The sequence below is a fragment of the Montipora capricornis genome, chromosome 2, assembly GCF_036669925.1.
Source record: "Montipora capricornis isolate CH-2021 chromosome 2, ASM3666992v2, whole genome shotgun sequence".
NCBI classification, from domain to species: Eukaryota; Metazoa; Cnidaria; class Anthozoa; order Scleractinia; family Acroporidae; genus Montipora; species Montipora capricornis.
Window position 1 is genome coordinate 47,297,851 of NC_090884.1, and position 12,183 is coordinate 47,310,033.

The following is a 12,183-nucleotide window of genomic DNA, read 5'->3' on the forward strand; positions in this document are numbered from 1 at the left end:
ACACAGACATCTAACCCAGGGTCCAAATTAACTTGTACATTTTGACCTGTTTTATGGATACCAGAAAGCAACGACTGCATGGTCTTGTGCATGTGTCAAGCATTATCTTTTCACTTTCAAAAGAGCACATTTTGGAGAGAAAAGGTATCCGACCTCGAATGTACATGTAATAATAAAATCTATCTGCCCCCTAGTTTGTCGAAAATTTCAGCTACGGAAACACTAGTCACACCCTGTCGAACACAATCCGCCATAGTGGTACATTCCTCACACCAGTCCTTGAATCTCTTTACTGAGTCGTTTTTTTCCCCCTGCAATACATATTTTATGAGAAACAACGGCTTGTGAGGTTATGGAGGTTGTTAACGGAAAAACTCCTTCATTTCTATTTCAAAACAGTCTCAGGATAAAAAGTAAGACACCTCTTGGCAAACAGATCTGACCTTAACAATGGTGACCAGTTGTGAAATTCTGGTCGCCAGTGCGCAATTTCAGACCCCGTAACCTGCCTCCAGAATAATCCCCATTCACCCCTGAGGGAGCTGCAGGGAATGGCCCGGAAAAACCACCACTACCTCTACACAGCCCTCCCCATTGGCCTACGGAGTGCCCCTTCATTTTTAATCAGCTTTCCATATCCCCCTCCCTGTTCGACCTGCTCACAAGTTCACCCTGATCCCCTTTGTTACTCATCTGTGCAATATAGGCTCCTACGGCACGTTTATGTTTACCTGGCAGCACTTGACAACCTTCACATTGAGTCTGGCTGTCTCCTGGACATTCTGGCTATGCCAGTCCTTCACAAAAGTTTGAGGGGGATCAAGCTCTCCCATGGGAATGCAAGAAGGCTTGCCACCTGATCACCTCATCAGTTCTCCATAACATCTAAGTATACTAAGTTACAACCTTTTAAGTCTACCAAATGTTGACTCCTTTATGTTATGGGCTGCATTTACCCTTTCATTTTTTGGCTTCTTAAGAAGCAGCGAATTTGCCTGCAATGGCAATTTCGACCCTTAGTCACACCTTGCTAGAACAGACATTTCTTTCCATCCCAACATCCTTCACCCTACTTCATTTGACACTGCAATTTAAAAGTCCAAAACTGACCCTTTCTGGGAGACAGCCAGGCTCAGTTTTGCAAGGTCAAACTCAGACCTTTATGCATCGTGTGATCTGCAAGATTATATGCTCAAAACTGCAACTCGAGACCCTGGCCAGCTACTCTTAAGCTTCTCCTGTGGACCATATCTCACCCAGACTTCACACACCAACAACTTATGGTCTCTCTTAAACCTCTGTGACAATGACAGCTCCTCCTCTGCCTCTCACAGCTTTAGTATTGGTGCTGCTACAACCGGCAGAATCACTGGCATTTTCAACTGGCTCTTCAAATTTTGGGTCGCTGGAATCCTAACACATACCAAGCTTACATCAGGACTCCAAAGGAAACAATGTCAGGTTCCTCAGTCATTGGCCTCTTGCTCCTCCTGCTAACAACCCCCTGGAATCCTTGAAAGCACTTGAGTATCTCATTGAAACTTGGATTTTTCTAACAATCAGTAATGATCTATGACAGTTCCTTGGATAACTTAATTCATATTTTCCTGTATCGTCCTGAACCTATAGTGTTTTCACCTATGGGTACAGCAATCATGTTGGCATCCCCCTGGAAGCCTGCTGTGTGCGTTTGCTTCCCCCACCCTCATTTTTCCTCGATACGATTGCCTTTCATCCCCTTTTCAGCCACATGCCAGCCATCACATGGGTGAAAGCACTATCCTAAGCTTAATGCCATGTTTCTCCTTTAAAACAAAAAAGGAAAAAGGCCCATTCGGCACTTGAGGGCTTTCTGTGACATTCTCTTTCCTTGGGCTTTCTGCCCTCTCAAGTTCATGTAGTACTATTGGAAATGACTATTTTGACGGAAATGTTTTGCACGAGGGTCCTATCCCCTCCAGCCAAATGTGTTGTGCGAGGGTCCTATCCCCTCCAGCTGAATGTTTTGTGTGAGGGTCCTATCCCCTCCAGTCTAATGTTTTGTGCGAGGGTCCTATCCCCTCCAGTCGAATGTTTTTTGCGAGGGTCCTATCCCCTCCAGTCAAATGTTTAGTGCGAGGGTCCTATCCCTTCCAGTCAAATTTTTTGTGCGAGGGTCCTATCCCCTCCATTCAAATGTCTAGTGTGAGGGTCCTATCCCCTCCAGTTAATTGTTTTGTGTGAGGGTTCTATCCCCTCCAGTCTCTATGCGATGCCCATTGGCTTTGGTTTTTTTTTAATTTTTATTTTTATTTTTATTTTTTATTTTTATTTTTTTAAATTTATTTATTTATTTATTTTTTTTTTTTATGCTCATGTCGTACTTTCGACCCCTATCTCCACTCGTCGGTTCTCTACTTTCACCTTTGGGGCAGGCAATGTTTGCTTTTCGCTATTGCAACTCCGTGGAGATGGGGTCATTTTTTCTCCCTGTCAAATTGGGAACAAAACCACTAAATGGGCTTCGCACAGGGCACTCCTCGTTTATCTCGGCGTTTTGGGCGGGGAATTGCTGCCTGCGGCACCCCTTCAGCCCTGTGCTGAAGCCCCGTTAGGGAGGGGGCATATTGTTACTCTGCTGGACTGGGTTAACTTAGCCCCAGGACATTATGCCAGCAACTATGCCCGCCTTGCAATACAGGCATGAGGCACCCCCTCGGCTAGTTGCCGAGGCCCCTCATCCGGTGGTCCATACCGGCGGTGGGTTTTATCCGCGCCTTGCCAGTACATTCCCTGCCCCTCGTTTACGCCCAAGTTGTGAGTATTGTCTTTTATTGCGCACCAAAGCATTAAATGATATTTTACAATAAAATAGATGTTAATGCTGGTAAGCAAATACTGGGCAGCGCCTGGGAGGAGAGCGTGACTTCCCATCACGTGACTACCTTATTTGGCTATTTCATTCATCCCGCCATGCGAGCCTTCTCAGTTTGACATTTCCAAAGCTCAACTAGTTCTGTTTTTTCCGTTGAGCAATTAAATCCCTCCCTCCCGCCCTGTTTGCTTTCTGGTTCTCTCGTATTTTATTTTATTTTTTCCTTATGAGCTTCTGTAACCTATTCAATAGTTCTCCTTAATAAAATATGGGCGGGGAATTGCTGCCTGCGGCACCCCTTCAGCCCTGTGCTGAAGCCCCGTTAGGGAGGGGGCATATTGTTACTCTGCTGGACTGGGTTAACTTAGCCCCAGGACATTATGCCAGCAACTATGCCCGCCTTGCAATACAGGCATGAGGCACCCCCTCTGCTAGTTGCCGAGGCCCCTCATCCGGTGGTCCATACCGGCGGTAGGTTTTATCCGCGCCTTGCCAGTACATTCCCTGCCCCTCGTTTACGCCCAAGTTGTGAGTATTGTCTTTTATTGCGCACCAAAGCATTAATTTTGCATAAGGCAGGCTAACAACAATTTGTACCTTGCTTGGTTTGCATTTTTGAGCGTTAAAATAGAATTTTCGGTCCTATGTTTCTGACGGCAACTCCTATAGTTTGGCCCGCCCAACAGGGCTTAACTTGAGGGATCTTCTGTCTTACAAAGCTGTCAGAGGCTCAGACTCCCCTCAGAGTTCACACTCAAAGTCGTGGTGAAAAAGAAGTTGTAAGGGGACACGATACCGCACTGTGTTGTTACTGCACTACCACACATACGCATTGCGTGCCTATTTTTTAATCCTGACATTCTGAAGAAAGTACATGTAAATAGAAAAAGGATCCCATGGAAACTTCTGACATGCTGATACATGTAGCTTGGTTGTTCTTTGATGTTACCTTGTCTTAACTATTTAAAGACTTCTGGCTTTTATCCAAAATTATAGCTCACTGATTATTTAAAATATCTGTAGATCTTCATAAGTTATCTGAGCTTCAAGAACTTCCAGTTGACCTGGAGCCATATGTCAAGAAGCTGATGAATTCAAGAAGACGAGTAATGCTTGTAAATAACATATTGCAGAATGCTCAGGTATGAAATTCAAATACATTGGGTACTGGTATCTCCAAAAGTTACAAACATTGCCAGTTATAATGTAAACGTTTTATCATATTTTGGGTGGAGAATTGGTGTTGAATTGGCATTAGAGGTTTTAAATGACACTTTTTAAGCGGTTGTTAAAATGAACTCAATGCGGAAGAGAAACAAAGACTCTTTACAAATGCAACATTGTATTCCAGACTGTAACAAGTAACAAAAATCGGCTTAGTTTCTGGTGTTGTCTGCACTGTACTGCTGAGGACAGTTCACATGATTTTAGCACAGTTTGGGCCAGAATCAGACATTATTTCTGTTCAATGATGAAATGATATATGAAATGGATCATACACGTATGTGAACTGCAGATATGAAATCAAGTGAAGCTATGATCCTTGCAGTTATGAACGCAATTTTTGCAATTGCGTAGAGGAGCCTGAAAAATTCAGGACTTCAATGGGATTTGAACCCATGACCTCACGATACCGGTGGCTTCAGGGCTTCAGGGCTTCAGGGGCTTCATAGCTCAGTTGGTTAGAGAATCGCACCGGTATCACGAGGTCACGGGTTCAAATCCTGTTGAAGTCCTGAATTTTTCAGGCTTCTCTACGTAATTGCAAAAATTGCGTTCATAACTGTGAGGATCATAGCTTCACTTATTTTCTGTTGCAACATTACCATAAAGTACACCAACATGATGTACATGCAGTGTGGTTTGTGCTTCAATCATTTTTTTTTGTCTCAAGTTGTTGGTTCTTCAGAATATGCTGACCATGAATATAAGCCAATCAAAACTGTCTATTCATTTATAGGAAAGGCTTGGAAGATTGCATCAAAGTGTCACAAAAGAAACAGCGAAAAAGAAAGCTTTATTGGAACCTTCAGAATTTTAGCGATATGATGGGAAAGTGAACACTTGAGAGTCGGGCTACTTTAGACAGATTTATATGAACTGTATATCCAATATCTGATGAAATGGATAGAATTGATACAGTCATGTAAACATCTCAAATACCGATATTTTCTATACGAATTTCCTTGGCGTATTTCTAAAAAGTCACCATTCACTCTGATGTGTCAGGGGCACCCAACGTCAATTTTCGGGAAATATCTGTTGAGATCTAGAATTTTCGAAACATTTGTTGCAAAATTCCTTGCTTGCCTACCTGTCCTAGGATTTTTGAACATCTAAAACATGGTATAATTGCCCATTTTAAACGGCTTTTTATCCTAAAATGGTCACCTAGAAGAGAGCCTTTTTTCTGGCTGAAATTTTCGAAAAGGTCAGTTTTGATTCCTATGATTTTCGGATCACTAGACTTTCAGCTAGGGAACCCGAACAGATGAAAAATTTTTAGGGGATAAAAATATGCCTATAGCTACCGTTTATATTCTCGTTGGGTGCCCCTGATGTCTTGGAATATATTAGGAGGGGAATGTCTACACGTTGTTGAATTAAGCTTAGGGACTAAAAAGTGGAGGAATTGAGGGCCAAATGTGCCAACTTCTAGGGGCTTTAGAAGCATGGAGCAAAATTGTCAGAGGAATTAAACCATGAATTGCGCCCCGAGGGATTGAAAACTTTTGTCTTTGTGCACCGAAACTCGTTCCCAAACATTTCAACTCGAGGCTCGGGGTACATGGCTGCTGCGCGAATTTAAGGCCCATGTAAAGTGTTTCAAATTGTCCCACTTAACCAGCATGAATTAGTGAATTTTAGGAATGACTTGACTGTCAACTAAAAGTGATGGCAGACAGACATTTTATCATAGAGTTTAACCAACGAAAACGTCACTTCCAAAAAGAAATTTGAAGTATCATCGTTCTTTCGTGATTCAACAGTCTTATTCTCTGTGCGCATTATGGGTTGAAGTATACCATCATCGGCCTTGTGCAATCGGTCTTGAAGCAAAGATAGAGAAAGAGCGATTAAGGCCCTGTACACAGGAATCCAGACATTTCTTAATCCGTTCTGCGGATTCAAAAATTTTCACGTCGACATGTAACACGTATCCGGACTATAAGGGTATGTATATGTTAATATATAATGTGTTAAAAAAAAGAGTTGTACCTGGTCTGATTTTAAAAATTTGGTTAGAGCGACTTTCATATGACCTTGAAAACTAAACGTAAACAAAAATGCAAAGCATTTAATTGGCTTATCGAACAAAAACAAACGAGCGCGAATTTTCATTGGCTTAGCGAACACAGATGCAAACAACGTCATCTCTCCATGGAACTTTCTGGAAAGTTTCGCTTTGACGTCATTTAAAGTGCAGTAATATGATTGGGCAATCGAACTGTTTACTGCCCATATTAGGAGTTTCGTTGGCGGGAATAAGGAGAAGCTTTGTTTTAATCGTGCCAAACATTGGTCCGTTAAACAAATAGGGAACACTTTTTCAAGGTCATACGAAAGTCTCTCTATAATTACATGGATAAAGAATAGTCTTAAACTGAATTTTCGGTTGCAACTGCAGCCTTCTTTACAGTAAAATATGCAGTTCCGAGTGTGAATTTGTCATTTCAATAAAATCACTGTTCCCCCCTGGGGTTCCACCAAGGTTTTTAAACAGAAGGGTTCTGGGAATGGCTTCCGTTCATTCACTGCATTCTTGTGTACATAGGGAGACTATATGGGAAGTTATCATGGATTATATACCGACTCGTTCTAGTATCCAGGACTCCTCTGTGACTGTTGTCAAAAGACCACTCGCCATCAGGCGTGTGACTGCGATAGCATTTCGTTCAGCAGCCTTGTTGAATATCAGTACGACTGGATCTGAGTTTGTATCGTCATTGGATTTGAAAATATGAGGATACGATCAATTGCATATTTGACGTTGATGTGGAAGGTACTAGGTACTCCCTGAGATCTTGGCGGAAAAGCTGTATGGACATTTGCAGGGTAATGGGTTGTTTCTGGATGAGCAGAAGGGATGCAAGAAGAGGTCGCGGTCAGCTGTTGATAGACAAGGCAGTGTTAAGGGAGGCTCGGGTGAAGAAAAGGTGTTTGCAGATGGGGTATAGAGATTATGGGAAGGCGTATGATATGGTGCCACATTCGTGGATTGTTGAAATCTTGGGAACGGTGAAGGTGGCTGACAACGTGAAGGGTTTGTTGTTCTAGTATGAGCGATTGGATAACTGTATTGACATCAAATGGGAAAGTGTTGGGTGAAGTGGGGATCGAACGTGGATTATTCCAGGGGGACTCCTTGTCTCTGCTGTTGCTTGTTCTCATGATGATCTCTCTCGCCACGTTGTTGAAAAGGGATGATTTGAAGCTGTATGGAAAGTGTGAAGAGGAACGGGAGAGTTCGATCGATGATGTTCGGGACACAGGTATGTAGTTTTGAGTTGGACAACTGTGCCGTTGGTGTCGAAGCTGGGGGTAAAGGTTCGTTGTGAAGGAATTGTGTCGCCGGATGGTCAGGTGATCCGTGAGGTTGATGAGAATGGGTATAACAAATACTTGCTAAGGAGCAAGGATGGCACAGTTGGTTAGTGGGCGGCCTTGGTGCAAGAAGTCCTGAGTTCGATTCCCGGATTTCGCATCCTTGTTTCGACTTCTTTCCTTTCCGTGTAGCTAAGTAGCTTTAAATACCCGTAAAACGGAGCACTGATGGAGTAAAATGAGCGCACCGTCGACCTCAGGTTTGTCAGTTGAATGACTTTTATCGGAGTTATCGACGTTTGCCTTGCCTTGCCTTGCCTTGCCTCGCCTCGCCTCGCCTCGCCTCGCCTCGCCTCGCCTCGCCTCGCCTCGCCTCGCCTCGCCTCGCCTCGCCTCGCCTCGCCTCGCCTCGCCTCGCCTCGCCTCTTGCTTTGCTTTGCTTTGCTTTGCTTTGCTTTGCTTTGCTTTGCTTTGCTGGAAGAAAACCGAGGTAATGCCCTATCCCAAAGGAAGGTGACCACGAGGTGCCCAACAACAGACCGATTTCTTTATTACCTACCTATATTGTCTAAGGTCTGCGAGAGAGGGGCTCTAAATCAGCTGATGACATAGCTAGTGGCAAATAATCGACTTTCAACAAAGCAAAAGAGAAATAATAAATGGCACTCCACAGAAACAGCTAGCATGGATAAAAACGAGCTTACCGCAATGGTTTTGTTGGATATTAAAAAAGATTTTGACAGTATCAATAATAATATTCCTCTTATGAAACTGGGAGATGTTGGGATCTCGGAGCCTTCTGTTGAGTGGTTTAACAGCTATTTAAGCCACAGGTGTCAGGTTGTGCGCATGCATTCAACCCCTGCCGTTAACAAGTGGTGTCCCACAAGGTAGCATCCTTATGCCTCTTCCTTTTAGTGTGTACCTACCATGTGTTCCGAGAAATTGTTCAAATTTAATGTTATGAAGATGATACCAAATTTCAAATTTCCTTCAACCTCCGAGATTGTGCCAGTGGAGTACATGACCTCAACAACGACCTTCTCCTTATACGCAATTGGTGTTTAATTAATTTTCTTCTGTTAAATTCGGAGAAAACGAAGCTTATGGTGTTCGGAAGTAGACAACTGACTGCAAAATTTCCCGTTTTTAAAATACCTCTAATGAGGAAAGAACTTACTCCAGCATTATTCGCTAAGGACCTCAGTGTTACACTGGATCCAAATCTGTCTTTTGATATTCATATTAACAAAATGTTTCATCCTGTATGTCGAGCCTTGGTCGGATCAGCCGCGTCAAGCATGCATTTAATCGCGACCTGCTTTCAATAATTATTAATGCTTTGATATTCAGTAAGCTGTTTGACTGCTCATATATATGGTCTAGCATCTCAGGAAAGATTGACAGATTTGCGGTTGACAAACTACGGTCTTCTACCCCGATGCGGCTCACTTTGTTATTAACGGTCGAAGCCGTGGCCACTTTGGTGATAAAGCATCTCCTTCGAAAGGTGTTTTGTTGCGATATTCACTGCCTGACGTTGCTCGCAGGACTGCTATTGCGTTGATGATGGGTCGAGATGCAAGTTCAATCTTTGTCAATTGATTCTGATGTGGAATTGTGACCATGGGAACATTTTATTCAGGAATATTTGACTCAAATTGGTGGCACCTGAGAATTTAGTCTCCGGCCTTGGGATTTTATTATAACCCTTGACAACCCAGAAATTGAGAAACGGCGGGTCTAAAACGCAGGTCACATTCCACAGGTCACTCGTTGCAGTTCATTGTTTTATGTTTTGGAAAGTAACCAAAACCCTCAATTTGGCTAACCCTAGGCCTAAGGTTGGTTTTTAGGCCTAGGGTTAGTCAAATTGAGGGTTTTGGGTTAGTTTCAAAAAGGTAAAACAATGACCTGCAACGAGTGACCTGTGGAATGTGACCTGTGTTTTAGACCCGCCGATTGAGGAATGGCTCAAATCGCGTTGGATCTGGAAAATAACCACACAGGAAGGAAGCTATCCATAATGGCAATAAGGTTAGGCTTTTTAATTGAGATTTTTTTCCATATAATTATCTTCTTAATCTTTTTATCGGGATTCCCATACAAATCCGTATATTTTTGTCGTCCATTCTCACACTGAGCTTGGGGCACCTGTGGTAGTAGGAGGAGAATTTCATTTTTTGGAAACGTTGGTCGTCCCATTCTCCAGCGAGTTTTTTCTGAAGCTACCTGCGCTTGCGCATGTCACTTCTCTTATGCTTATGCAACATGTGTGAACTTCGTTATGCTTATGCTTATGTCGCAGTGTAAGCGAATTATACTGAGTAGCACAGAGGCACCACTTATCGGAAGAGGAGCGCAAACATCTTGCTGGTTCATGCAGCTGAAGACTATCACTTGATTATCTTGGAGCTACATTCTTCATTATCTTAATTAGATTTATCTTAAAAACTATTCTCTGTCCAAGAGGCAGCCAGCGCAACTCCCTTAAAGTGGAGCGAACATGATCATATTTTCGTAAACATGCTATAACCCTTGCGGCTGCATTCTGTACACTTTGGAGCGATCCGTGCCCCACATCCCTAACCTCAACCCTCATTATAAACGAGAAAAAAAATTCCAGTTTTCCTCTCTCTTTTAACGGCGTGTCAAATAGCCATTCGTTAACCCTTTAGGTCCGAATTACTTTCAATTTTTCTTTGAAATCTTTTACCGTAAAACGGTCTGATCTGAGGCACTTGGTTACGCTGTATAAGAAGTTCCCATTGAAACATCTGCGGTTTTGGGTCAATGTGGGCTCAGTTTTGGGCATCACGTGACAGATGTCAACGGTTCATGTTAGAAGAGTGTCCGAGATGGCTCAAATCCGGTAGGTTCATCATTTTATAAGTAATCTTTCGGGTCATCTTCGTCAACACAAGCCCCGAGGCTGGCATCATTAAGCTGGAATAAGGGTAGAGGCAAGCCTTTGAAAGAAAACAGAGTTGAGAGATGGTTTCATGCAGACTGGGACGGACGCCTAAAATGCTCTGTTGTAAACATGGCGGTTGAACGAGTGAAGTTGTCTCTCTGGCCTTTCTGTGGACGAATTCCAGCACCTACCGATACAATTTGGGCAAGTTTTGAAAGCTAAAAACTTCGATCGATGCGGTATTTTGCCGGTAGGACTGGGTGACCCGACACTTATAAAAAAAATCTATGAAATGAGAATCGGGGATCTTCCCTTGTCATGGAATGGCAGAATTACCCAGAATTCTTTTTGGGCATGAACGAGGCAACTTGACAAGAACGAGACTGGCCCTCATCAAAACGAGGAAAAGGAGGCAAAAATGAGGAGAAAATTTCGAGCCAGACTCTAAGGAGTAGTCCTGGTGTGCGCTGTTAACGTAGACTTTTGATTTCTGAACAAGTTTTTATCACAGAAAATTCGCGACAAAGTCGTGCTTTTGCTTTCGTTATATTTGCAGATTACTAAAGTCAAACTCTACGTCGCTATGCAATAGGCGCATTCAAAATTTTCTCATATGACTGAATAAAAGTAGGTTTTTTTCATTTAAAAAGGGTTTTCCTGCTTATATGAAAAATATGTTTTCTCTTCCGTCTTCCGTCCTCTTCTTATGCATGATCTTGGCGGAAATTCTATTCTGTCCCTCAATAAAGATAAAAAACCAGTTATGGTCGTAGTTCTTTTTCTAACGTATCAGCTAAGTTGCGAAATGCGCTAACTGGGTTTATCTGTACCTCGGAGTTTACTGGTTTTAAAAGAGAATCGAGGGTCGCATTTTGTACAGCGGCTTTTCTCGTTAATTAATATATCTTTAAATATTGTGTATTTAGTTATGTACCTGTATATGTTTTCTATTTCAGCTGTAAATGTAATGTCTCCAAGATATTAGCTCTTGTAGCTATTCTGAAATTCGAGATGAAAAAAGTTTATGCAAGCATGCATGTATATATGTTACCTTTAGCAGGGCGCGTGCGTACACTTTGTAATCTGCGACTTCAGTGCTTACCATATGTCAGGTAAAATGACTTTGATCTTGAATATATAAGCCATGGAATGCTTACGTTAATTGACAAGGGCGGTTTGGAGCTGTGAGTAGGCGTGGGATTTGTCTCATATGGTTTAGGGGCCGACATATCCCTCCCTCAATGCCGTACCGGGAGGCAAGGTCGGTAGCAGAAAGCAGCGAAGGGCCAACTGCGTCCAAAAGCGATCGCACGGGCCGAAATCCCGGGATGACTCGTTTGGTACGACGCTCCAGCGCCGGGTCTGGAGGTACTGCGTTTTTCTTTCTTGTTCAAACATTCCGTCCGCGCATGCGTAAATGTTCTGGCTCTCCGATACGTAGCCTACCAAAAATAATTAAGATGCTGATTTTTACAAGGAATTGACGTTTCAGTTGAACGGATTCTACAGGCATAAACGAACGGTAAGAACCGCGCGTGTCTGGTCTTCTCGAGACAGAGGTGAGAGATGGTTTCATGCAGACTGGGACGGACGCCTAAAATGCTCTGTTGTAAACATGGCGGTTGAACGAGTGAAGTTGTCTCTCTGGCCTTTCTGTGGACGAATTCCAGCACCTACCGATACAATTTGGGCAAGTTTTGAAAGCTAAAAACTTCGATCGATGCGGTATTTTGCCGGTAGGACTGGGTGACCCGACACTTATAAAAAAAATCTATGAAATGAGAATCGGGGATCTTCCCTTGTCATGGAATGGCAGAATTACCCAGAATTCTTTTTGGGCATGAACGAGGCAACTTGACAAGAACGAGAC

The 12,183-nt window shown here is 43.0% G+C and overlaps 1 protein-coding gene across 1 annotated transcript in view; it reads left to right on the forward strand.

The window, feature by feature from the left end:
• LOC138024614 (SNARE-associated protein Snapin-like) overlaps positions 1-6,064 on the forward strand; it is an 8,827-nt gene extending 2,763 nt beyond the window's left edge. The window contains exons 3-4 of the mRNA XM_068871839.1: positions 3,878-3,996; positions 4,815-6,064. Of these exons, the coding sequence (XP_068727940.1) occupies positions 3,878-3,996; positions 4,815-4,895 (200 nt within the window). The 3' untranslated portion in view covers positions 4,896-6,064. The remainder of the gene's footprint in view (positions 1-3,877; positions 3,997-4,814) is intronic.
• Positions 6,065-12,183: the final 6,119 nt, after the last annotated feature.